The sequence below is a fragment of the Sphaerodactylus townsendi genome, linkage group LG07 (genome assembly GCF_021028975.2).
Source record: "Sphaerodactylus townsendi isolate TG3544 linkage group LG07, MPM_Stown_v2.3, whole genome shotgun sequence".
Taxonomy (NCBI): domain Eukaryota; kingdom Metazoa; phylum Chordata; class Lepidosauria; order Squamata; family Sphaerodactylidae; genus Sphaerodactylus; species Sphaerodactylus townsendi.
The window spans coordinates 30967995-30995902 of NC_059431.1; the positions used below are offsets into that span (position 1 = coordinate 30967995).

A 27908-nucleotide genomic window follows, 5' to 3' on the forward strand; every position below is an offset into this window, starting at 1 on the left:
GGGATTTTAAGTCATCGTTTTTCCCTCACAGTAAAAAAAAAAAATCAAGCAGCCAGAATAGTCTATCTGAGCAGTAAAAAAAAACCCTTAACTTGCAGCTGTAGGAACTGCTGAGTGAACACCCCCCCCCCCCCCCACCCCCCCCCCCCCCCACCCCCCCCCCCCCCCACCCCCCCCCCCCCCCACCCCCCCCCCCCCCCTCCCACCGCTTGGCCCCCAAACCACACCCCCCCCCCCCCCCCCCCCCCCCCCCTCCACCCCCCCCCCCCCCCACCCCCCCCCCCACCCACCCCCCCCCCCCCCCACCCCCCCCCCCCCCCACCCCCCCCCCCCCCCACCCCCCCCCCCCCCCACCCCCCCCCCCCCCCACCCCCCCCCCCCCCCACCCCCCCCCCCCCCCACCCCCCCCCCCCCCCACCCCCCCCCCCCCCCACCCCCCCCCCCCCCCACCCCCCCCCCCCCCCACCCCCCCCCCCCCCCACCCCCCCCCCCCCCCACCCCCCCCCCCCCCCACCCCCCCCCCCCCCCACCCCCCCCCCCCCCCACCCCCCCCCCCCCCCACCCCCCCCCCCCCCCACCCCCCCCCCCCCCCACCCCCCCCCCCCCCCACCCCCCCCCCCCCCCACCCCCCCCCCCCCCCACCCCCCCCCCCCCCCACCCCCCCCCCCCCCCACCCCCCCCCCCCCCCACCCCCCCCCCCCCCCACCCCCCCCCCCCCCCACCCCCCCCCCCCCCCACCCCCCCCCCCCCCCACCCCCCCCCCCCCCCACCCCCCCCCCCCCCCACCCCCCCCCCCCCCCACCCCCCCCCCCCCCCACCCCCCCCCCCCCCCACCCCCCCCCCCCCCCACCCCCCCCCCCCCCCACCCCCCCCCCCCCCCACCCCCCCCCCCCCCCACCCCCCCCCCCCCCCACCCCCCCCCCCCCCCACCCCCCCCCCCCCCCACCCCCCCCCCCCCCCACCCCCCCCCCCCCCCACCCCCCCCCCCCCCCACCCCCCCCCCCCCCCACCCCCCCCCCCCCCCACCCCCCCCCCCCCCCACCCCCCCCCCCCCCCACCCCCCCCCCCCCCCACCCCCCCCCCCCCCCACCCCCCCCCCCCCCCACCCCCCCCCCCCCCCACCCCCCCCCCCCCCCACCCCCCCCCCCCCCCACCCCCCCCCCCCCCCACCCCCCCCCCCCCCCACCCCCCCCCCCCCCCACCCCCCCCCCCCCCCACCCCCCCCCCCCCCCACCCCCCCCCCCCCCCACCCCCCCCCCCCCCCACCCCCCCCCCCCCCCACCCCCCCCCCCCCCCACCCCCCCCCCCCCCCACCCCCCCCCCCCCCCACCCCCCCCCCCCCCCACCCCCCCCCCCCCCCACCCCCCCCCCCCCCCACCCCCCCCCCCCCCCACCCCCCCCCCCCCCCACCCCCCCCCCCCCCCACCCCCCCCCCCCCCCACCCCCCCCCCCCCCCACCCCCCCCCCCCCCCACCCCCCCCCCCCCCCACCCCCCCCCCCCCCCACCCCCCCCCCCCCCCACCCCCCCCCCCCCCCACCCCCCCCCCCCCCCACCCCCCCCCCCCCCCACCCCCCCCCCCCCCCACCCCCCCCCCCCCCCACCCCCCCCCCCCCCCACCCCCCCCCCCCCCCACCCCCCCCCCCCCCCACCCCCCCCCCCCCCCACCCCCCCCCCCCCCCACCCCCCCCCCCCCCCACCCCCCCCCCCCCCCACCCCCCCCCCCCCCCACCCCCCCCCCCCCCCACCCCCCCCCCCCCCCACCCCCCCCCCCCCCCACCCCCCCCCCCCCCCACCCCCCCCCCCCCCCACCCCCCCCCCCCCCCACCCCCCCCCCCCCCCACCCCCCCCCCCCCCCACCCCCCCCCCCCCCCACCCCCCCCCCCCCCCACCCCCCCCCCCCCCCACCCCCCCCCCCCCCCACCCCCCCCCCCCCCCACCCCCCCCCCCCCCCACCCCCCCCCCCCCCCACCCCCCCCCCCCCCCACCCCCCCCCCCCCCCACCCCCCCCCCCCCCCACCCCCCCCCCCCCCCACCCCCCCCCCCCCCCACCCCCCCCCCCCCCCACCCCCCCCCCCCCCCACCCCCCCCCCCCCCCACCCCCCCCCCCCCCCACCCCCCCCCCCCCCCACCCCCCCCCCCCCCCACCCCCCCCCCCCCCCACCCCCCCCCCCCCCCACCCCCCCCCCCCCCCACCCCCCCCCCCCCCCACCCCCCCCCCCCCCCACCCCCCCCCCCCCCCACCCCCCCCCCCCCCCACCCCCCCCCCCCCCCACCCCCCCCCCCCCCCACCCCCCCCCCCCCCCACCCCCCCCCCCCCCCACCCCCCCCCCCCCCCACCCCCCCCCCCCCCCACCCCCCCCCCCCCCCACCCCCCCCCCCCCCCACCCCCCCCCCCCCCCACCCCCCCCCCCCCCCACCCCCCCCCCCCCCCACCCCCCCCCCCCCCCACCCCCCCCCCCCCCCACCCCCCCCCCCCCCCACCCCCCCCCCCCCCCACCCCCCCCCCCCCCCACCCCCCCCCCCCCCCACCCCCCCCCCCCCCCACCCCCCCCCCCCCCCACCCCCCCCCCCCCCCACCCCCCCCCCCCCCCACCCCCCCCCCCCCCCACCCCCCCCCCCCCCCACCCCCCCCCCCCCCCACCCCCCCCCCCCCCCACCCCCCCCCCCCCCCACCCCCCCCCCCCCCCACCCCCCCCCCCCCCCACCCCCCCCCCCCCCCACCCCCCCCCCCCCCCACCCCCCCCCCCCCCCACCCCCCCCCCCCCCCACCCCCCCCCCCCCCCACCCCCCCCCCCCCCCACCCCCCCCCCCCCCCACCCCCCCCCCCCCCCACCCCCCCCCCCCCCCACCCCCCCCCCCCCCCACCCCCCCCCCCCCCCACCCCCCCCCCCCCCCACCCCCCCCCCCCCCCACCCCCCCCCCCCCCCACCCCCCCCCCCCCCCACCCCCCCCCCCCCCCACCCCCCCCCCCCCCCACCCCCCCCCCCCCCCACCCCCCCCCCCCCCCACCCCCCCCCCCCCCCACCCCCCCCCCCCCCCACCCCCCCCCCCCCCCACCCCCCCCCCCCCCCACCCCCCCCCCCCCCCACCCCCCCCCCCCCCCACCCCCCCCCCCCCCCACCCCCCCCCCCCCCCACCCCCCCCCCCCCCCACCCCCCCCCCCCCCCACCCCCCCCCCCCCCCACCCCCCCCCCCCCCCACCCCCCCCCCCCCCCACCCCCCCCCCCCCCCACCCCCCCCCCCCCCCACCCCCCCCCCCCCCCACCCCCCCCCCCCCCCACCCCCCCCCCCCCCCACCCCCCCCCCCCCCCACCCCCCCCCCCCCCCACCCCCCCCCCCCCCCACCCCCCCCCCCCCCCACCCCCCCCCCCCCCCACCCCCCCCCCCCCCCACCCCCCCCCCCCCCCACCCCCCCCCCCCCCCACCCCCCCCCCCCCCCACCCCCCCCCCCCCCCACCCCCCCCCCCCCCCACCCCCCCCCCCCCCCACCCCCCCCCCCCCCCACCCCCCCCCCCCCCCACCCCCCCCCCCCCCCACCCCCCCCCCCCCCCACCCCCCCCCCCCCCCACCCCCCCCCCCCCCCACCCCCCCCCCCCCCCACCCCCCCCCCCCCCCACCCCCCCCCCCCCCCACCCCCCCCCCCCCCCACCCCCCCCCCCCCCCACCCCCCCCCCCCCCCACCCCCCCCCCCCCCCACCCCCCCCCCCCCCCACCCCCCCCCCCCCCCACCCCCCCCCCCCCCCACCCCCCCCCCCCCCCACCCCCCCCCCCCCCCACCCCCCCCCCCCCCCACCCCCCCCCCCCCCCACCCCCCCCCCCCCCCACCCCCCCCCCCCCCCACCCCCCCCCCCCCCCACCCCCCCCCCCCCCCACCCCCCCCCCCCCCCACCCCCCCCCCCCCCCACCCCCCCCCCCCCCCACCCCCCCCCCCCCCCACCCCCCCCCCCCCCCACCCCCCCCCCCCCCCACCCCCCCCCCCCCCCACCCCCCCCCCCCCCCACCCCCCCCCCCCCCCACCCCCCCCCCCCCCCACCCCCCCCCCCCCCCACCCCCCCCCCCCCCCACCCCCCCCCCCCCCCACCCCCCCCCCCCCCCACCCCCCCCCCCCCCCACCCCCCCCCCCCCCCACCCCCCCCCCCCCCCACCCCCCCCCCCCCCCACCCCCCCCCCCCCCCACCCCCCCCCCCCCCCACCCCCCCCCCCCCCCACCCCCCCCCCCCCCCACCCCCCCCCCCCCCCACCCCCCCCCCCCCCCACCCCCCCCCCCCCCCACCCCCCCCCCCCCCCACCCCCCCCCCCCCCCACCCCCCCCCCCCCCCACCCCCCCCCCCCCCCACCCCCCCCCCCCCCCACCCCCCCCCCCCCCCACCCCCCCCCCCCCCCACCCCCCCCCCCCCCCACCCCCCCCCCCCCCCACCCCCCCCCCCCCCCACCCCCCCCCCCCCCCACCCCCCCCCCCCCCCACCCCCCCCCCCCCCCACCCCCCCCCCCCCCCACCCCCCCCCCCCCCCACCCCCCCCCCCCCCCACCCCCCCCCCCCCCCACCCCCCCCCCCCCCCACCCCCCCCCCCCCCCACCCCCCCCCCCCCCCACCCCCCCCCCCCCCCACCCCCCCCCCCCCCCACCCCCCCCCCCCCCCACCCCCCCCCCCCCCCACCCCCCCCCCCCCCCACCCCCCCCCCCCCCCACCCCCCCCCCCCCCCACCCCCCCCCCCCCCCACCCCCCCCCCCCCCCACCCCCCCCCCCCCCCACCCCCCCCCCCCCCCACCCCCCCCCCCCCCCACCCCCCCCCCCCCCCACCCCCCCCCCCCCCCACCCCCCCCCCCCCCCACCCCCCCCCCCCCCCACCCCCCCCCCCCCCCACCCCCCCCCCCCCCCACCCCCCCCCCCCCCCACCCCCCCCCCCCCCCACCCCCCCCCCCCCCCACCCCCCCCCCCCCCCACCCCCCCCCCCCCCCACCCCCCCCCCCCCCCACCCCCCCCCCCCCCCACCCCCCCCCCCCCCCACCCCCCCCCCCCCCCACCCCCCCCCCCCCCCACCCCCCCCCCCCCCCACCCCCCCCCCCCCCCACCCCCCCCCCCCCCCACCCCCCCCCCCCCCCACCCCCCCCCCCCCCCACCCCCGGCTGGGGTTTGAGGAAGCCCAGCCAGCCGGGTGCCTTGGGGTTCCCCCTTCACCCTCTGAGGAGGGGCAACAACAAGCAGCTTGTGCAGCCGCACGGAGGTTGTCCTGGCCCAGCCTCGGCAGAGGCCTGAAGAGCCCGCTGGCTGCGGGGTTTCCCCTTCGCCCTCTGGGGAGGGCAGCAACAAGCGGCTGGCAAGTAGTGACTCACGTATAAGCCGTGGGGGCATTTTTCAGCCTTAAAACAGGGCTGAAAAACTTGGCTTATGTGCAAGCATAGCCGCGGTGCATGTTGTGGGCAGAAAGCAAAGTGCGGCAAATCTCCATTTTGAGACCATCTGTTGACAGGCTTGCCAATAACCTAGACATTGCATCAGATAAAATTACTGCCTTCTCAGACCATGTGCCCCATACCAACATAAAGCCAATATTACTGCTACCAATTGACCTCTCATAATGTACAATTGATCAATGCATACCCAAAATCCAGATACAAGGGGCAGCACAATTCACTGTACAAGATAGAGACAAATTCAGTGGGCCAGCTTTTTAGCCCCCCCCCCCCCCCAGCTATATTATGGCAAAATCACAGTTGAAGACAACTACTCCTTCCATGTATTTTTCTAACTCCTGAATGAAGCTCATCTCAGGGATAAGAATCATACCTGAAAAATATCATTTCCATTTACTCAACAAATGATTAAACTGTAGAATTTGCTACCAGAGGAAGTGGTGATGACCACAGGCATAAAGAGCTTTAAATTGGGATTGGATATATTCATGGAGGATAGGTCTATCAGTGGCTGCTTCCCCTGATGACTAAGGGGAACCTCTACATTCACAGGCAGTAAACCTCTGAATCCCAGAGCCAGGAAGCAATATCAGGAGAAGGCCTCGGCCTCTATGCCCCACTGCTGGATTTCCAAAGGAACTGGCTAGACCCTGTGGGAGACAGGATACTGGTCTGATGCAACAGGGCTCTTATTATATTCACACTTGTATATTACAAAACCATCACATATTCTTCACAGCCTTGCACCCTTCACTTCAGAAACAGTGCTGCTTATTGGGTCTGACATAGAGAACCTGTAAGCAGTGCTTTGTTTGCTGAACAGAGTTATCCCACTTCCCCTCTGCAGCTGAAAGCCCCTATGAAGCTGTCCCTAATATCTAGGCATCATAGGAACAGAATGGGACGTGGCATGAAAGGCTACCGGCAGAAAGAGGAAAACTGGTATGAACTGCAGATTTCCTTTTCCCACAACCATGAGCCAAATGCCTCCTGTTGAGCCAATTCAGCTCTTTGGAGCCAATTCAGTGACAATGTACCATGAAGATTAGGTAATGTCAATTTTAATCTATATCAGATTGCACCGTTCCTGTAGCCATGTTCTGTCTTGCTGACAAGTAGTCAGGGAATGCTGCGGACCTTGCTCAGAGACATGCTGTAAACATCAGCTTGCAAAGTGAACATGTATAAAAGAGTCTGAATGTTCTAAAGCAGAACATCATATTCTGTTGTGCAATCTCACAATTGACCTTAGTGTGACACATATACTAGCATAAGAATATAAATTTGATCTTAACCCTTTTTTTAGTACGCATTCAGATGTCAAAAGTGACCTCAAATAGGCTGATACATACAAACGGACAGAACTGCGTTTAAATTTCTTTCTAATGAAATTCACTTGCTCCAGGATCCAAATATCTCATCTGACAAGAAGCTTTTGAAGTTATTGGTTTGCTCAAAACATAATTTCAAAAATATGTTCAAGACAATGTTTTGATTCACAGGGCAATAAAGAAAGACACAACAGAGGCACTTTAGGGATTAACACAACTTATTTAAAAATAAGCTTTCTTGTCCAGAGATCACATTGTCAAGTGCTTAGGTTGTGTTTCTGAAGCAACAACAGATGCGTGGGTGCAGGGAGAAGTTAGAAGGTGAGGCCGGTCTGAAATAACAAAGAAAAATCAATGTATTGTTGAAGGCTTTCATAGCCAGAATCAACTGACTCTTGTGGGTTTTCTAAGCTGTGTGCTGTAGTCTGGTAGTTTTTACTCCTAATGTTTTTGTCACATGATCTAATGAAGGCAGCTCTAGTTCATGGAAGCTTCCTGATATTACAATATCAACTGCAGAGGGACCACAGTGAACTCAGAGCTCCCTTTCAGAGCTCTAGCTGGGCCTAAAACTGCCAGTCCGGAAACCCCAAGTCATGACTCATCCAGTTTTGAAACCCTGTGCTCTGGGTGTCAACCTTGGCTGATTTGCGATTGTAACAAATACATATTGATTTTTTGTTGGTGCCCACCATGCCGATAGGTTCTTCTTCAGTGGCTCTGCAGCAAAGAAAGAGAAACCTCACTTTTCCCCCTCCTCCATCTCTTTTCCTCACCCTTGCCATCTTCTGAAGCTAGACAATATTCCCCTTTTAAGAACACAAGAAGTATGTTGCTGCATTAGATTAGTCCAGTATTCCATTTGGATGCCTACAGGAAACCCATCAACAGAAGGAAAGAAAGTGTAATGCACCACTGTTCCAAAACAGTCAAAGTAAGTGGCCATCATTCCCTGTCATCGCGCAAATCAATTGTGTGTTGCGTGCAGTAGTTTCTTTTTTTCTGTCTTGAATCTATTGCCCTTCCGTCTCCATTTTTTTTACAGTAAATGGGGAGGCAAGGGCATGAGAGTGGAACAATGATGAAGCAGGGCAAGGAACACCGAGACTTTAGCCTGTTTCAGCACTACAAAGCAATTAAAAAGACAGACATGATCTCGGGGTTGCACATTTGCAAACCCAATTACCTACAGGAATTCCCTATTCCTCAGAAGACTAATGTCCCAGTTTCAGAAACACAAACATAGATTAAATATTGTTGGTCAGTGACTTCTGGAACTTTGTAGTCATATTTTCTTTGTATGGTTAGCTAAGACAAAATAAGCAACATGAAGCACTATGCTAATATATAATGTGAACACAGAGTTGTAAACATTTCATTTATAAAACCTACCTGCCCACGGAACAAACTGCCTTACATGTATAACATGGTTTTCCACTACAATTTTCAAGGTCATACAAAACGATAACGCCATCGGAACCACCTGATAACATGCTGTAAGGAAAGATACACCAGAAAAGATTACATCAAAAACGTGTAATTTTAGAACTGCTTAAATTAGTTATGGAACAATTAGTCCAAAATTAGTTATGGAACAATATATTTTAAGTGTGATTTATAAAATATACTTGCAACGGAATATAAAATTATACATACTATCTTCCTTCAACAGGTTCAATATCCAGAGTACTAACACCGCTCCCATGGATCCTTTCAACATCTTTATCTTTGTTCAGCTCCAAGCTCAACACCCTTCAAAAATAAAGTAAAACAAAATGAACAACAGCAAATTGAACATAAGAAAGAGCCTGCTGGATCAGACCAGAGTCCATCTAGACCAGAACTCTGCTACTCTCAGTGGCCCACCAGATGCCTTTGGGAGCTCACATACAGAATGTGAAAGCAATGTCCTTCTGTTGCTGCTCCCGAACACCTGGTCTGCTAAGGTATTTGCAATCTCAGATCAAGGAGGATCAAGATTGGTAGCCATAGCTCAGTGGTTCTCAACCTTCCTAACACCGGGACCCTTTAATACAGTTCCTCATGTCATGGTGACCCCCAACCATAAAATTATTTTCATTGCTACTTCATAACTGTAATTTGTCATATAAAATACAATATCAACAATTTTCATATTAGTAATAATGAATTTGAGCATAAATTCTACTGAGATCCAGAGAAACTGGCCTCCACTGTACTGTAATATTACAATTATTTCCCAGGGACCAATATAAGCTTGCAGTTCAGCCGGACTCCATGCCATTCATTCAATGAAACACGGACAAAAGTTCTGTGTTCTTTTAGAAATTTTAAAATGATATACTTGCAGCCCAGGCCACATACCCCACCTCCCGGTAAAATGCACTTGTATTTTCTCATGGCCCCATGCTTGTGTCCTGACCACAGCTGAATAGAAATATATATGTCTGGCCCCATACCGTCTGGCCCCATACGTCCCAATTCGGCCTCTGCGTTTGGCAGAGGCCAATCTGCTGGTGGTCCCCGGCCCCTCCATGATGCGGCTGGCTTCCACTCGGGCCAGGGCTTTTATGGCCCTGGCCCCTGCCTGGTGGAACGCTCTCCCTCCAGCTGTCCAGGCCCTGCAGGACCTTAACGAGTTCTGCAGGGCCTGTAAGACTGAGCTATTCCACCGGGCTTTTGGGGAGGCCAGCTGCTGATGTGCGCCCCCCCTTTAACAGCGGGGGCCCTGCTGTCCCCCCAGAGGAGTTTAAGCTGTTGGACACCATCTGTTGTTTTGTAATGGTATGTTATAATTTGAGCGCTGTATTTTAATGAGGACCAGTACTAAATGTACTGTATTTGTTTGTACTGTTTGTATTTGTACTGTTTATTTTATTTACCTGTTGTGAACCACCCTGAGCCCTTCGGGGGAGGGCGGTATACAAGTTTAATAATAAATAAATGTAAAGTGAATGTTTAACTTTACACAAGAAAATATCATAATTTCCTTAACCACTGTTCATTTCTGCTCTTCAGGCACTCCCAGACAGACATATTTTCCCAAAATAGGGTGATACTCTGCCCAGGAAATTCTGCTGCAGATGGCTAGGAGTGGCAGAGGGTGGCAAGGGGTGTGGGAAATAGCAAGGGGTGGGAGGGTAGGCCTCTGCCAGGTCCCCGTGGGCCCAGCTGGCCTTTGAGGTGGGTGGGTGGGACGGAAGGCCTCTGCTGGGCCCTCAATGACCCAGCTGGCCTTTTGGAATGGGTGGGGGTAGAGAGAAGGCCTCTGGCAGGCTCCCAAGGCAAAGAGGAAGACCCAACACAAGACAGATTGGCTTCATCAAGGAAGCCTTGCACCCCGCCCCCCACCCCCCGCATTTGCAAGACGTAAGTGGAGCTGTTAATGACAGGATGTTTTGGAGGTGGTTAATTCATAGGGTTGACATAAACTGGAAGATACTTGGCAGCACATAATGCATACAAAGATCAAATTAAACCTGAATCCTTCCTAGCAGCTAAGAATGACCAAGCTGAAGATATTGACTTTGGCCATATCATGAAAAGACAAGACTCAGTGGAAAGGATGAGAAAGACAATAATACTAGGAAAAGCAGAAGGCATCAGGAAAAGAAGACCCAGCATGAAATGAATTAATTCTTTTTTTAAAAAATAATATTTATTCATTTTATATAAATTGACAACATAGTCATTACCGCCTATCTAACCCTAACACCGTTCCCACCACAATTTGTGAGACGGTTTCCTTCCCTTTTATGTTGTATTAACTAACCTATACTATTTACTTAAAAAAAACCTTCTCACCTTCTGTGTTTATTCTATCTTATTTTCACTACTTATTTAAAATTCACAAATATTTCCCCCTAACCCTTCCTCTCCTTCTTTCCTTCAGCCACCTCTATCCCTCCATTTCCCATCTAAATAACATTAATTGTCCATTTAAATTATTGCTAACTTTAAACACAATTAAACACATTAAACAAATTTATTGGACACAATTTGGATCAGTCTAACTGCAGATTTCCCTCCAAAGCATTCCACTTCTGCTTACATTCAATAAATAATTATAGACTAAAGCTTAGGTGTAATTTATTTCCTTATCTAATTCTTTCCAATTTAAATACAATTCTTAAACATTTGTCAGTTATCTCATAGAATTATGTCTTCTAAAGCATGAAATGAATTAATTCTAAAAAGGAAACCAGGATCTCCTTCTCTTCTCTTCCCTCCACCTCCTCTCAAAAACAGGGCCAGTGACATGCCTGGTGCACTGGGACCTGGCTAGGCAGGGGCTCCAAACAGCAGCCCCCTCAGCCTCGACCTCTTCCTTGTGCTTGGAGCAGTTGCCCCCCTCCCTTCAGCCTTGTTGCAAAGATATGAATAGGAAAGTAACTCATGGAACATGGACTATATTTCAGGAAGGGATTCTGTTTTGAGCACCACCACAGATCTAATTAAGTCAAGGCGGTGAGATTGGCCCAAAATCCAAACAAAAACAAAAACCAAAGGTGCTTTTGTAATGATGAACAAAATATTGATATTATACAAGCCTGCAAGGTCCAAGGTTAGGGGTCATGTGGCATTTGGGCAAAAGGAGCCTTCCATCCCCACCCACCCCTCTTCATCACCTTGTCCCAGCTATTTCTATGTATCTCAACAGGATGGAGGCTTTTCCCTCACCCACTGGATGTTCCCTTTCTGCTTCCCATCCTGACTTGTGGGAAACCCAGCAGCTTTTTCACTATGGAATCAGACATAAACAAGTCTGTATGTATGGGAGAGGGGGGGCGGATCTAACAAATCCAGAGGGGTCATGGAAATGAAAGAGGGGGGGGGATAGAGGGAGGGAGGGAGATAAAGATAGAGACAGAGAGAGGGAGGGAGGGAGATAAAGAGAGATAGGTAGGTAAGTAAGTAGAGAAAGAGAGAGAGAGATAAGATAGAGAGAGGGGAAGAGAAGGGGAGAGAAAGATGATATAAAAATCACAAGCCCTCTGTTCGGGGCCAGGTGAAACAGACGCAACCTCGCTGTGGGAGGGGGATGAGAACCACCCCAACTAGGAGTGGCCAGGAGGGTGGCAAGGGGTGTGGGCAATAGCAAGGGGTGGGAGGGTAAGAACATAAGAACATAAGAACAAGCCAGCTGGATCAGACCAAAGTCCATCTAGTCCAGCTCTCTGCTACTCGCAGTGGCCCACCAGGTGCCTTTGGGAGCTCACATGTAGGATGTGAACGCAATGGCCTTCTGCGGCTGTTGCTCCCGATCACCTGGTCTGTTAAGGCATTTGCAATCTCAGATCAAGGATCAAGATTGGTAGCCATAAATCGACTTCTTCTCCATAAATCTGTCCAAGCCCCTTTTAAAGCCATCCAGGTTAGTGGCCATCACCACCTCCTGTGGCAGCATATTCCAAACACCAATCACACGTTGCGTGAAGAAGTGTTTCCTTTTATTAGTCCTAATTCTTCCCCCCAGCATTTTCAATGAATGCCCCCTGGTTCTAGTATTGTGAGAAAGAGAGAAAAATTTCTCTCTGTCAACATTTTCTACCCCATGCATAATTTTGTAGACTTCAATCATATCCCCGCTCAGGCGCCTCCTCTCCAAACTAAGGAGTCCCAAGCGCTGCAGCCTCTCCTCATAGGGAAGGTGCGCCAGACCCTCACTCATCCTTGTTGCCCTTCTCTGCACTTTTTCTATCTCCTCAATATCCTTTTTGAGATGCGGCGACCAGAACTGGACACAGTACTCCAAGTGCGGTCGCACCACTGCTTTATATAAGGGCATGACAATCTTTGCAGTTTTATTCTCAATTCCTTTTCTAATGATCCCCAGCATAGAGTTTGCCTTTTTTCCTCTGCCATGCATTGAGTTGACATTCCCATGGAACTATCAACTAAGACGCCTAAATCCCTTTCCTGGTCTGTGACTGATAGCACTGACCCCTGTAGCGTGTATGTGAAGTTTGGATTTTTTGCCCCTATGTGCATCACTTTACATTTTGCTACATTGAACTGCATTTGCCATTTCTGAGCCCACTCACCTAATTTATCAAGGTCCGCTTGGAGCTCTTCGCAATCCTTTGTGGTTCTCACCACCCTACATAATTTGGTATCATCTGCAAACTTGGCCACGACGCTACCCACCCCTACTTCCAGGTCATTTATGAATAGGTTAAAGAGCACTGGTCCCAAAACGGATCCTTGGGGGACACCACTCCCGACATCTCTCCATTGTGAGAACTTCCCATTTACACCCACTCTTTGTTTCCTGTTTCTCAACCAGTTTTTAATCCATAGGAGGACTTCCCCTCTTATTCCTTCATTGCTGAGTTTTCTCAACAGTCTCTGGTGAGGAACTTTGTCAAAGGTAGGCTTCTTGGGCGAGCCAAGAGGTGGGAGGGTGCCCAGATGACAGGGAAAGCTCGGGAGTTCAGGAGAGGCTGGGATAGCCAGCAGAAATGGCGGTGGTACGAGCCCACAGACAGCGAGGTGGGCGGAGCCAGTATGCCTTGCTGACCCACACCTGCAGCGCAGCAGCGACACAACCCCAAGCGGGGGGCGGGGCACAGTTTAAATGTCCCGGGATTCACCCCCTGGAGCCTGAGGCTGACTGCAAAAAGGCAGGGTCAGAGGCAAGCCGTGGGGATTGGTGGGAGGGATTGAAACAGACGGGGAAGTTTAAAAGTGGGAAGGACGGAAGGCAGGGGAGGGGTTGTGTGGAAGACGAGTTTGGAGGTGGAGAGGCGGTGAGGCGGATGGGGAGGTGAGGAAAAAGTGACTAGTGACTAGTCTCAGCTAGCCTGTCCTCGGAAGGCCCCTTGAACCAAACTTCACCAAACTTGGGGGGGGGGGAGGGTTATCATCAGGACAGTCTCCTGATGATACCCTGACATTTTTGTATCACTAGTTTTAAAAATACTGGTTTGTGTGTTTCACTGCTCCTCCACATGAAGCCTGCTGGGTTCCACCGTTGTAACAATTGTAGGCATGAAGTCTTCATTTCCAATAGACACAATGTATAACAGACTTCTCTCTGTGATACACCTCTGAAGATGCCAGCTATGATGTGGTGGTGATTTTGGGGTGACCAAGTGAAAAAATCATTAGGATCCACAGGTGCAGGCCAAACTACAGTAGCAGGACCCACCAGACCACGGCCACACAGCCTAGAAAATACACACAACACTTGCAGCAGTTGGTTGCTCCTACTGTTTGGCATGCACCTGTGCTTGAAGGTTAGGTGACCTAAGCCGGCAACAGTAAGAGGCTTGTGTGACCAAGCAACCTACCCATGGCATTGAACCCCCTGAAGCAAAGTCCCCCAAACCTGGATGGTGTCATCTCCTGAAGATACCCTGAAGATACCCTGAAAGTTTTGTGACTGTGCCTTCAGAAATGTGCACTCCACAGACACGCCCAGAATTTCCCCATTGACAGCAATGCAGCAAACTCAATGCAGAACAAAGAATCTCGGGCAAATTTGGGGGTGCCTATAATGGGTGCAAGCGTTAATCTAGTGACACCAAAATTTCAGGGTATCATCAGGAGGCTGTCCTGATGATACTTCCCAAGTTGGGTGAGGTTTGGTTTAGGGGGACCAAAGTTATGGACCCTCAAAGGGATAGCCCCCATCTCCTTAGGTCCCATTGGAAAGAATGGGGGATGGGGCACCCCCTTTGAGGGTCCATAACTTTAGTCCCCCTGAACCAAACCTCACCAAACTTGGGAAGTATCATCAAGACAGTCTCCTGATGATACTGTGAAATTTTGGTGCCGATACGTCTAAATTGCGCCCCCTGCAGGCCAAAGTGCGAAAAAACAACTAAAAATTTAAAACTCATCTGAGAAATGTATCCTAGCCTAGCGACCCCTGTGAAACGGTCATTCGACCCCCAAAGGTATCCTAGCCTGTCGCGACCCCCAGGCTGAGAACCACTGCCATAGATCGACTTCTCCATAAATCTGTCCAAGCCCCTTTTAAAGCCATCCAGGTTAGTGGCCATCACCACCTCCTGTGGCAGCATATTCCAAACACCAATCACATGTTGCGTGAAGAAATGTTTCCTTTTATTAGTCCTAATTCTTCCCCCCAGAATTTTCAATGTATGCCCCCTGGTTTTAGTATTGTGAGAAAGAGAAAAATTTCTGTCAACATTTTCTACCCCATGCATAATTTTATAGACTTCAGTAATATCCCCCCCCCCCCGATGTCTCCTCTCCAAACTAAAGAGTCCCAAACACTGCAGTCTTTCCTCATAAGGAAGGTGCTCCAGTCCCTCAATCATCTGCATTGCCCTTCTGAAACTATCCAACCCTCCAAAGGCACCCAATGGCTAATTGTTCTTACACTTTTTCTTAACCCAAGGCTTGGCAAATCATAGTTGCCAAGTTACCATGAGGTCTAGAAATGTTAGTGTGGTGCCTGGTATTTTTTACAATTAGTGTATTACAGCACCTCTTAGTACAGTGGTTCTCAACTTTCCTAATGCTGCGACCCTTTAATACAGTTCCTCCTGTTGTGGTGACCCCCAACCCTAACATTTAAATCCATTTTACAGATGGAGAACACTGATGCAGAGAATCTTCGGTGACCCCTGTAAAAGGGTCGTTCGACCCCCAAAGAGGTCCCGACCCCCAGGTTGAGAACCACTGTCTTAGTAGAACTAAAAAGCTGGATCTAACCAGATTTTCCACAGGTGAAAAAGGGAGGAAGGGGTCACCTTCAATGACAAAAAAGGCTATGTTTTAGATCATGGAACCTGCACAGGCAAAAGCCATGTGGAATGGGAACTGTAATAAGGAGGGAAATTCATTGAGATTGGGTGAAAAAGCTAGCTAAATGCAACTCACAGCTTATTTATTATTCCAAAATGAGTCTCAAAGCAACTTACTATCACCTTCTCCGCAGGCACTTGTGAGATAGATGGGGCTGAGAGCATTCTGAGAGAACTGTGGCTAGCCAAGGTCACCCAGTAGGCTGCATGCAGAGGAGTGGGGAATCTAATCTGTTTCTCCAAATTAGAGTCCGCTGCTTTTAACCTCTACAGCATTCTGGCTAAGTGCGCATAAAGTTTTCTTCATTGCTTATTCATATGTAAACTTAACTTCAGACCATGCAAATGTAATGCATAATCAATCAATCAGATAAACACATCAAATAAATAAATGGATTAATTTATTTATTAATTACTTGTTTTCTATACTGGCTTCACTTTATAGTTAAATAGAGCTTTTAAAAGCAATAATGGAATTATGGGACAGTGGGGAGAAGGTAGACTAGGGTTAAAAGTTGTATTTTATTGAATGTTTGTTTATTAATTAGTTGGATTTATTATACCACCCTATCCCCTAGGGCTCTTTTATATTCATTTACATCCTTACAATATTGTTGTCATGCTTTAATAACTTTATGAGTAATTGAAAAGAGATTAGGAAAAAAAATTAGAAAATTCAGTCATTAAAATACAAAAAGCTGAAGTCTGACCAATGAGTCCAAATTCTACATCACGTACACGAAACAGGAGATAAAAATAAGAAAAAATCTCAGATGACACGTTAAGCAAATAAACCAAACTGGTTAGTGGCCAAATTAAAGAACTCCAAGCAGACAAATGATTTGAGGATGATAAATGAAACCTGCCATCAATGAACTGATACTGCAGTTTTACAAACAAATGTCTTCATCTGGTTGTTGTGGGTTTTCCGGGCTGTTCCTAACATTTCACCTGCATCTGTGGCTGGCATCTTCAGAGGTGTTATCACAGAGAGAAGTCCTCAGTGAGTAGCACCTGATGCATTTCTCAGAAGCAACAGATGTAAGGTGGATTCGGCCCCAGGAAGCTGGAATATCAGCCAAAATCAGCACCCCGGGAGCCCAGCGCAGGCTGAAGAGACAGCTAAGCCAGGTTCTGTTCTTCTCTGGCCAAATAAAAATGCTATTTTTACCTCCTGGTCGATTCAGTCCGGCGTAACCTCAGCGGGTCGTCAAGACCCGCTTGACGGGCAAAAATATAGCCCAACATGGCAGGAAGAAGGAAAAACTTGACCAAGAGGCTGCCATGTTCGCAGGCTTCTCGGCGCTAACTGGCTCCGCGCGCGGGTCTTTCAGCGAATACGAAGACGCGTTACTAAAAACGTCCCATTTGACGGAACGTGAACTAGCACAGCACGCACGCGTTGAAGGAAGCCGCCGAAGCCTTTTGAGATCATTTCCGGTCTAATGTTGAGCGTAACTTTCCCCCTTCCGCCTCCCAACGCAAACGATAGAGAGCTTTCATCATAGAGGTGGTGCGGCCTAGACCGAAACCCAAGCAGAGCCTTATGCTTCCCTCACCTCTCTGGTAGAAGAGGTGACCGAGCAATGTAGGGGGCGTGGCTTGGTCCCTGAGAATGGGAGGAGCAGAGGGCGTGGCTTTCGCTTTGAAGGCGTCCCCGGGTGGGTGGCGCTCGCTGTGCTCCTCTGCGGGCGGCATGAACCGCATCTGGAGGCTCATGCGCGCGCTGCAGGTCCGGGTTGCTGGGCCAGAGAAGCAGCATGTTGGCGTCGACCTCCACGGGAACAAATACTATCGGATCCCGAAACATGAAACCTGGGCAGGTGAGGTCCAAGAGGCGGATGGACTGACAGACCCGAACCTCGGTTCTGCTTACACCCTGTTTGCACCCTTCTCAAGATTTTATTTGGAAATCCTTGTTAATTGCTACCATTCTGACTTTTTAGTTGCGGTTATTAGCTTATCTGCTCGTCCACGTGCTTGTTGATTTAAGTTGTGCATAAACCATTTCAACCACAGGGAGTGTTCAAAGCAGCTTACAGTTAGAAACACTCTTGAAGCTATTAGCGGAGCTGGCAAAACCAATGTTTTAAAAGCACGCTTTCAAAAGAAAATTTCACAAAGGCCAAGTCGAGAGTTTATTCGAGGCTGTAAAGGCGCATCAGACAATTCCACCTCACCTTAAGTGTTTATGACGGGTAGGGAACCTTTAACACTCAAAGAGCCATTTGGACCCGTTTTCCACGGGAAAAGAAAACACTTGGAGCCGCAAATAATTTTTGACATTTAAAATAAAAATAACACTATATATATTGGGTTTTTTTAACCTTTTACTCCGCTCATTCTGAGAAGCGCATGGATAGTCGTCAACCTGCTGAGCTGCAGGGCGGGCAAGGATAGAACCAGCGAGCAGCCTGCATACCTAACTATGCGCCAGGAAAAGCGCCCGCCCAGCTCGACCCGTTTCCACGAAAAAGTACTTACAGCCATAAATACTTTTTTGACATTTAAAATGAAGATATATATATATATATATATATATATATATATATATATATATATAACCTGCCTATATATATATATATATATATGCTTTCTTCTCTCCTCCTTATGCTTTGTATAAACAATTATGGTGTGTTGCTATATGAATCCACTGAAGTGCTACAGATAAAATTTATGCAAAGAGATACATTTTGAACTCTTAAAAAAAATAAAAAAGCTGCGGGGATGACTTGGAGTGGGAAGGGCAGCCAGGAGATCCGGATCAGCCCCTCAAAACAGTCTCTCTTGGAGCCATAGGGCATCATTCAGAACCCCATTCCATGTTTTCATTTTGGGTGCTGTAATATATTTTAATGGGCCAATACAAGGCATTTAGCATTCGCCTTGTTCCTAATAATAGCATGGCGCCATCTCCCATCCCAATATTTTTCCAGTAGGAAATCTTGTCATTCTCTTTTTCTTTGCAAACTTCCTGGGGAGGTTTTAGTGTCAAGAAAAAATCATGCTGAATCAGTTGCCTCTTTTGCCTGATTTCTGCAAAGTCTCCCATGATGCTTGTGAACTATGACTTGGCCAGCCATGCATCATTAATGGAGCATAAAACACACACCTTGATCTCGCTTTATTATTATTGTATTGCAATGCACGAATTCCACTAAAATATGCTGCATGGCACCTTTCTCAACTCCCAAGGGTCTTGTTACCATTCCCTGCAAGCTGATTTTTGTACCCAGGACCTCTCTTGCCAGATTGGGCAATCTGTGTCAAATTCACTGAATAGACGAGTCAAGGGTAGAAGAGCCACGCTTGGGGAGGGGGCTTGGAATTACTACTCTCGAGTAAGTTCTTTTTCCTAATTCAAAACGACAAATCTCACCTTCTCCTTACATCTGTTTTCTGTCTTTTTTTATTCCCACTGGACTCGGGAGGGATACTGATGCCGACTTTTTTGCTGCTGCTAAAGGAGCCCAGAGATCCAGGATTGCAGCCAGTCGGCACTCGGCTCCAGTCGAGGGAAATGGGGGCTTGGAAGAGCCCACTGCTTAGCCTGGCACGCACACTTTTCCGTTCTTCAACTCCTGTACTCAGCCAGAAACCTGCCTTAGGGCATCTCCTGCCCCTCCTGAACGGGCTCTCAGCTCCACTCCTGTGAAGGCGATTTCTATTCACATCCTTTGGGGGGCTCAAGAAGAGGCGAGAAAAAGCTTTGCAGAGACAAATGGTGTAAGTATTCGGAAGTGACATCTAAGCTGCAGCTTTGGACCCTGCACAGCAAAGAGGGAGAGAAAGCAGCGTTTCTTTGGGCATTTCTCAATGAATGGGGCTTGTTTTGAAATAGTGCCTAGAGTCGCCCGCTCACTGACTGCTTTCGCTGACCACTCACTGACCTGATTTCCAAACCAGAGGCGTTGGAATTTCTGTCTCAAGTATATCTAAAAATTCCCCTCCCCCAAAATACCCAAACCCCTCTGCAGCCACCTGGAGCAAACGATTCTTCCCAGCCTAGGGGACCTCTTCCCGCCCGCTGGGCCAAGCTGCAGGGACGGCTTGGTGGGAAGGGCAGTCAGGAGATCAATGAGCATCAGCTGTAGCCATGCGTATGGAGCAGGGCGGAAGCGGTGGGGGAGGCAGCATGAGAAAGGAGGAGGCGGAGGAGGTGGGTGAGCGGGACCTCTTCCTGCCCCCCGCGCTGCTGCAGGGATGACTTGGTGGGAAGGGCAGCCAGGAGATCCATGAGTAACAGCTGAAGCCACACGCGCGGAGCAGGGTGGGCGGCGGTGGCAGGGGGCGGCGGTGGAGCCGCAGTGCACGGATGAAAGAGCCTCATGCGGCTCGCGAGCCTCGGGTTCCCGACCCCTGGTTTATGATAATAATTTCTGTGCTGGCTTATAGGTATGAGGCTTTTGGAGGAGTGTAAGTAGGTGACTGCTAAAAACAAAAGTAGGAACTGGTAACTTGCTGCTTTTTCAAATTTAGTTTAGGTTTAACTGTAACTTAAAAGGACACTGACATTGATAAAAGCTGCAACAGTGAATTTAAGGAGGAGGATGTTTTGTTTGGCTATTTAATGGATTGTCAAAGGCTTTCACGGCCGGAATCACTGGGGGATTCTCTCACGTAAAAGCATATGTTCTAGGCGGTTATTTAATGGATTGCTTTTATATCAAAATATGCAGAGTGGTTTATAAAGAAATACACAGTAGGAGACATCATAAAATAAAACCCGATTCATAAAAAAGAACAAAAGACTAAGAGATTGAAATAAAAGCAAGTCAAAGATGCAAAATGGATATCACTCTTTTTGTATCTCCTCCCCTGCTATTTTTTATCTGTACTGACTGAGAACGGGACCAGGTTATTCAAAGATGTTGAGGTGACATTTACTTTAGAATATGCATCTGTAATATCAGGTTGTAAGCGATCCTGATGGTGTATCAGTTTGTTCTCTGTCACATGCACAGTACCCTGCTTTACGGTCCTTACGCTTTCTTATGTCTTAGCGCAGTGCTGTCATACTTTTGATATATGAAATATAGCTTTTCTCAGGATTAAAAGTAGATGCTTACGTTTACAGCTAGAAAGATCCATACACGGTTTATTTAACCCCTCCAAACTGCCTTTGAATATTTCATAATTTTGGAAAGATTTCCCATGAACTCTTATTTGGCCATGTTGATCTGCTCCCAGGTGCCTTGGTAGGAGACCAGCCTCAGTAGAATCAAAATACACTTCTTTAGAATTGGACGTGTTTTTAGTTGCCAGAAAAATTTACCTAACAGCATTTCTAGGTGACAGTTTTGAGTGAAGGCTGCAGCCATTATTTTTCTCGGAGTAGCCAACCAGCCATCTCTGGATTGACATTTCATATGGCTAACTGACTTAGTAAATGGCTAACTGACTGCTTTTTGCTGTGAACTATAAGTTTTTCATTTGGATCTTGAAGGATATGATTCCTTTCCCATGAGCTCTTATGGAAGAACATCCTCCTAACTGCACCAGAAGCGATCACTGGAATGTTTGATATAAAACGCCAAAGTGTGATTTTTCCATCAGGTCATTGACTGCACATATAAAATATAATTGGGCACGAAACATACCTGTGACATTTTAAGCACATGCTCAACAAAGAAAAAGATCAATTAGATCGGCAGCTTTTTCCCTGCTGACAAAGGGAAGAGGGGTCCCCTTTGCCCACTAAAGAAGGCTGTGTTGGGGGAATCATGGAACCTACAGGTACAAAAACCAGCTGAGACAGAGTTGCAGCATGAAGAGGGACTGGATGAGAGTGAGTGAAAAAGCTGGCTGGATCCATCCCAATAAAGACATTACTGTACATTGTCTTCAGACATATTTGAGCAGTGCAATCATGAGAGGGGAGGGTAGTTATGCCACAGCCAGGGATGTCACAGCCACGGCGTCTTCAAAGAGCCTTGCTGCGTTGGACAGCAAGCTGAAACAGATGCTGGCCCTTCCTCCATGAAAGTGGTCTATGCAACTCAATGGGCTACATCGCTGATTTTGCTGGTGTAAGTCTGCACCAGTGAATGGGAGCATTCCTGGACTTTCTTTTTCTCACTCCCCTCCTGGCCCCTGCCAGTTCAAATTTTATCAAGGGTGCTGCTTGGATTTTGCAGTTAGAGTGTAAATAATAAGGTTTTAATTATTGTCACATTGTAAATTTTATCATTTACAATGTGACATAAGCTGCCCTGAGCTTGACTATAATTTGGCTGGGCTACAAATCTAAGAAAATAAAAATAAATATGACAGCACCCGGGCAGAGTGAAGAGACTGTCAGAAGTAGCAGATTACTTTTGTTTTTTGTTCTCACGCCACTGAAAGCAACCATGCAGAAGCCGATTAGCAGTTTTTTCTAAAGAATGAAATGACAAAAGAGTGATAAAAAGAGTGATAAAATAGCTGCAAAGAATATCAAGAGTCTTCCTTATAGCTGCTAGACTCCTCTTTCAGAAAATCTCCAACTTCTGTTGAGTGTATTTTGGGGGTGCCCTTTTCATGTAACTTGTCCACTACGTATTTTACATGCAGCAGAAGTAGAATTGTTTTAATAATAAGGTTTTAATAATAATTCATTTTTATTTATTTAATTTTATTCCATTTATCCTCCTGCCCTACTCAGCCAGTTTCAAGGTGTTTACAGTAGTTTAATCTAGAGGAGACTGTTGCATGGATCGCTGTGGCAAGGTCATTGTGGGACAGTTAAGGGGCCAGCTGTTGGGCTTTGTGGAGATGAAAAAATGCCGCCTTAGCCATATTTGTGATCTGGGCCTCCAATGAAGGCAAGGCATCCATGATCACACCCAAACTCTTGATGGAGGAAGCTGGTGACAGCTGCACTCCTTCAAGAGTGGAAAGCAGAAACCCCTGGTCTGAATTTCTCTGGTCCAACCTTTGTCTTCGATTGGTTCAGTTTCAGGTGACTCTCAGCTATCCCAACACAGCTTTCAAATTAGATCTTCCAGGACAGTATCCATTCATCCATCCATCAGCAGATACATATGGGTATCATCTGCATACAGATGTCAACCCAGCCCCAAACTCCTGACCAGCAGGGCAAGAAGGCGCATATAGCTGTTAAAGAGCATTGGAGAGGCTCCCCCCCACCCCAGGACTCCACACACCAAAGGGTATTGTGCTGAGGTGCTCTCCACTAGCATCACTCTCTTTCCTCAACTATGAAGAAATGAGATCAGCCACTGAAGGACTGTCCCGTGCAAACACGTCAACAGGTCATGGTCGACGATACCAAATCCTACTCAGAGATCCAGCAACAGAATGAGGTGGAATATGTACGATGCACTGTTTTGTGAGGGTCCACTTCCAAGAATTCAGCATTGCACTAGTCATCAGCATAAATCACATAAAATGAATAGCTTGGGCCAATGTTCCCTTGTGACTTAAAGTAGCTTACAACTAAAAGCATGCAAAGTATGATAAAGCCCCCAGTAAATGCCAAATGATCATGCCCCATTAAAAGCCTTAGTTAAATAAAATGCTTCCAAAAAACATCTGTAGATAGTTTGCCCTACTGAGAAGCAAGTGCAGTCTGTATTGTATGTTCCCAAACTTTGAGCCAGGAATATAGTTCTCACATTTTTTAGATATTATAAGTTGCTGCTGCTAGGATTGTTTTTTACAAAAATTATGCATCTTGTACTTGGAAAGTGCATTTATATCTAGAAGAAAACTTGCTATATTAGTAAACAATGGCACACATACTTTTCTTATTGAAAATCTACAGTGATTGAAAAGGTCTGCTATTTAAGTAGGGACTACCTTGTGCCTGCTTGTTGAATTGCCTTTCAAGAACCTAAGCCTGCAATTGTGTGCTAAGAAACTGAATTAAAAGATGAGTGAATATTTAAGATTAAGGGCTGTGCTTCCAAGTATTTTTTCAGTCTAACATGGAATTTTCAGAGTTAGCAAATGAGAAACTTCTTGTGTGTACTTTGTCAATTATTTTTAATGCACAGTAGAAATGAGACTTTGTGTAGCTGCTTTGTGTTTTTGTTATTCTGCTTCAGGAGAATAATGGTTTGGTAGTAGACCCAGCAGAGGGAGTACGAGGCACTTAAAACTACAGAGTTTGCTTCAGTCCTCATAGCTTCTGATATCCTCTCAACATTTTCTTTTTAAAAGAAATACTGTGACTGAGGTTTATCTGAAACCACCTTGGGCAATTCGTCTCAAACTGCGGGAACAAGACAGAGGATGCAAGGATGGCATAATAGTTGCGTGCATTGTTTGCATGGAAGTGCCTTATTCTGATTCATACCCTTTATTTATGGACTTTATTTATACGCCATCTGTCTTCCCATTGGGAACCCAAAAGTGGCTCACATTTTATCAACTCTGTGAGATAGGTTAGGCTGGGACTGAATAACTAGCCCAAGGTCACCCAGCACGCTTCCATGGCAGAGTGGGAATTTGAACCTGGATCTCAGGAATTTGAACTCTGACCACTACACCACACTGGCTCCCAGTCTATCAAAATCAGTATTATCAACTCAGACCAGTGGGGGATCTCCTGGATCTCTGGTCTTGTAATGTTTTCCAAATTGGTTCATTCAGATTGTTGCCAACAAGGGGAAGGGGTCAGTTAACTGGGCTTCTCTTGATTTTCTCAGGGCTAATCATTATTGTGTCATCATAGAATCATGGAGTTGGAAGAGACCCTGAAGGTCATCAAGTTGAACCCCCTGCGATGCAGGAACACACAATCAAATATGTTGGTGTTAAACACACACAGTTTAAAACTGGTTTATTTTCAGAGTCAAAGATAGATAAAATTGTAAACCCAATGATATATCCACAAATATCCATTTCAGCCTATTCCCAAGATCATCCCAAGTACTGTAGCCTATATGGTGAGAAGGTCAGCCCATACTGAGTCCTCATGTTATGGGATACTGCTATGAGCTGAGTTCAATTTGAATCGGATTTTGTCATTATTTTATTATTATTGTCTTTTATCTCACACCATCTGGGGAATCCAAAATGACTTGCAGCATTTCTGTTTCTCCATTTTATCCTCACAACAACCCTGTGAAATAGGTTGGCCTGAGCACATGGGACTGGCTCAAGGTCACCCAGCACACTTCTTTGGCTGGGTGGGGATTGACAGCTTTTGGTAGCCGGCTAAAAGCAATCAATGTTATGTTGACACCGTGCCCATGGCTAGTTCAGTTAGTATGAGGTGTGGAAGTTGGAGGAGGCTTCCTTTTCCCCTGATGTACCAAAAGACTTGCAATTAGCACAAAGACAGTCCTGATGATGTGAAGCTTGCTCCGTAGAATCAAATCAAGTGGCAGCGTGGCTACTTACTTGATAAAGGCGCCATGATCTCTGAAGATGCCAGCCACAGATGCAGGCAAAACGTCAGGAGAGAATGCTGCTAGAACACGGCAGTACAGCCCGGAAACCACACAGCACCCCAGTGATTCCAGCCGTGAAAGCCTTTGACAATACATTGAGCCATGATCTGCTTGTAAAACATGTTCATCATTTGTCGTTCTTAAAATGTAAAGGTGTATTATGTCTGGGAAGTATTTTTTAAATCTTTTTCAACGAATACTTTGCCTACCCTTTGCTGAGACATGGATGAAAACCTTATACTTGAAAGAATAGAGTGCCCAGAAGGAGGCAGCATTGCTTCAGATTGATGAATTGTTTGTTAGTACAGTCCAGTTTCCTGGATCAAAAGCAAAACAGTATGGTTTAACCCCTTAACTCTTAAGTTCTGAAGTAAAAGTTCCCTCAGTTTTAAGGAGAGTCCTGGAAATCAAGTGAATTTAAGGTATATACAGTGTGTTCATATCCTGTGCTTTACAAAGCAGCTCTTTTCAGTAAAACACTGCTTTCAGCTGTACACATCACAACATATTTTGCTGTGCAGATAATGAATCAGATCCAACCATTTTTGCATCAGCGCCATGTTCTCCCTTATCCAGTCTTTGGCGTCTAGCTGAACATCTAGGTTAGGATTGCACTGTTAATGAGAGTTGCTTAAGGAAAAGTATAGCTGGGCACATTCTACAAACCAAAGTCGTGTGTTCACCTTGAACACTGCCATCCTAAGAACACTTTCCTGGGGAGTAAGACCTATTGAATAGATTCTTTGAGATGATTAACATAATCTACTCTTAGTCTTCAGCTTGTGGGTTGAAGTGGCAACACTTCATATTTTTTAGTTTAATTGGTTCTTTTTGTTACAAGAAAGAAGAGAAACTGAAGATGACCGATTGGTGATTTATTAAAATTAAATGTGTGTCCCATGTTATAAAGTTAGTTTAAAGGTCTTGGATATGAAAAGGTTAACATGAGTACCGTAACCAACTAACCTTTTGCAATAACATAAAATATGTGGTTGCATTTCCCTAATGATGGTGTCTTCTTCTGTCAGGATAAGTTTCTTTCTCCTTGCAAAAGGTAGCCTTCGCCCTTATTTTTTATTTAAAGCATTTTTGCCATCTTTTCACCCAGTTTAGAATTTCCAAGGTGTGAAGAGTCAAAAACATTAAAACATGCTTTCAAAATGCATAGTATAAAACCAACAATTACACTGTGTACTCAGTTAAAACTCATACATGGGAAGCAGGGGGAGTGAGAAAATGCCAGACAAAACAGAAGTCTTCACCTTTTTGCAGAAGACGATTATAGAGGCAGATGATCCACTTTGGGGAGGAAATGCCATAATTTTGGTGCCATGGGCCCTTTCTTGGGTTGCTACTTCCCTGGTGCCAGACACTGTAGATGCCCAAAGAAAGGGCCGTGAAAATGACCACAGTGGAATTCCCTTTGGGGAATGAAAACCTTTGCATGCAACCCATAAAATACGAGCAAGAAGAAGAGTTTGAATTTATATCTTGCCTTTCTCTCCTGAAAGGAGACTCAAAGGCAGCCTACAAACTCCTTTCTCTTCCTCTCTCCACTACAGACACCTTATAGTAGGTGGGGCTGAAAGAGTTCTGAAGAACTGTGATTAGCCAAGGTTACCCCGCAGGAATGTAGGAATGGGGAAACAAATCTGATTCACTAGATCAGAGTCATGTGGAAGGGGGGGGGGTCAAACCCAGTTCTCCAGATCAGAGTCCTCCAGTTCTCCAGATTTAGAGCAATTAACAGTAGCAATTATAAAGATGAAGAATAGTTGGATTTATACCTTACTTTTCTCTGCTGTAGGGAGTGTCAAAGTGGTTTACAAACTTCTTCCCTTCCTCTTCCCACAATAGGCAGGTGGGACTGAGGAAGGTGGGACTGAGAGAGTTCTGAGAAAACTCCTGTTTAGGAGTGGTGAACAAACCTGGTTCACCAGATTAGAGTCCACTGCTGATGCAGAGGAGTAGGGAATCAACTCCAATTAGAGCAGTGGTTCTCAACCTTCCTAATGCCGCGACCATTTAATACATTTCCTCACACTGTGGTGACCTCCAAACATTACATTGGTATATATAAAATATAAAAAGACCGTTTTATGATGGTCTTAGGTGACCCCCGTGAAAGGGTTGTTTGACCCCCAAAGGGGTTGCGACCCCCAGGTTGAAAATCACTGAATTAGAGTCTACCACACTTAGCCACTGTATCCCACTGGCAACAACAAGTTACAGTCAGTAAAATAGTCAGCAGAAGTACAATAAGTACTGGCATTCTCATGACAGATCTGTTAGATTGAAAAATTTGAATAATAGCTACATTATTGATGATGCAAATAAAGGTCAGTGTGGCTACATTTAGCAGTTTTTGGTTTTCAATATTGTTGCTGCTCTTACCTCTTCCTGCTTTTAAAGTGATTCGATGACTCAGAAATTCCACTGGTCCTGGTGCCGGGAGAGCATCATCATTATTTCATGTGAACTGTTGATAACCTTGTTTAGGGAGAGTTACAGCCCAATCCAGAGTGAGCTGGCAGGCAAAGAAGGCACCACACTGTTCTCTAAGAAAGTAACAAGGCTATGAGAATTCCTCATAGGGAATAGCAAAGGTATGCCACAAAAAAGTGACGTGTCTCAAAGCTGTACCCACCAACACGCAGGGACTGGGTGGGCAGTGGAAGCTAACTAAAGATCTACTCTGTCCCCAATATGCCCCTGGCCGTGCTGGCATAGCTTTCTGCACTGGTGGGCCGCCCTAGGTGGAAATGGCGGCTTCCAGGACAGGCACCACAGAACTGTGCAGCGCCCTCTTGCCAGGGTAAGTAACACCCCCGTTGGCGCATTTGTCCCTTGTGCTGACTCCAGAGAGGGATTCACGCCCCCCCACCCATATTGGTTTGTTACATTTAAAACATTTCCTTTGTAATGGTTGAAAGTGCTAATATTGTTGCTCTGTCCTGCACTGTTCTGAAGTGTGTATTTGTGTGTGTTTCAATATAGCTTGATAGTA

At 52.8% G+C, this 27908-nt stretch overlaps 2 protein-coding genes across 2 annotated transcripts in view; one reads left to right on the top strand and one right to left on the bottom strand.

The window, feature by feature from the left end:
• The window catches only part of ERCC8 (ERCC excision repair 8, CSA ubiquitin ligase complex subunit), a 51431-nt gene extending 34590 nt beyond the window's left edge, over positions 1 to 16841 (bottom strand). Inside the window, exons 1-4 of the mRNA XM_048504348.1 lie at positions 16675 to 16841; positions 8404 to 8499; positions 8140 to 8241; positions 7039 to 7079 (exon numbers count right to left, since the gene is read on the bottom strand). Coding sequence (XP_048360305.1) covers positions 7039 to 7079; positions 8140 to 8241; positions 8404 to 8499; positions 16675 to 16751 — 316 coding nt within the window. The 5' untranslated portion in view covers positions 16752 to 16841. The remainder of the gene's footprint in view (positions 1 to 7038; positions 7080 to 8139; positions 8242 to 8403; positions 8500 to 16674) is intronic.
• Positions 16842 to 17058: 217 nt separating this feature from the next.
• NDUFAF2 (NADH:ubiquinone oxidoreductase complex assembly factor 2) overlaps positions 17059 to 27908 on the top strand; it is a 52618-nt gene continuing 41768 nt past the window's right edge. Inside the window, 1 exon segment of the mRNA XM_048503685.1 lies at positions 17059 to 17326. Coding sequence (XP_048359642.1) covers positions 17119 to 17326 — 208 coding nt within the window. The 5' untranslated portion in view covers positions 17059 to 17118.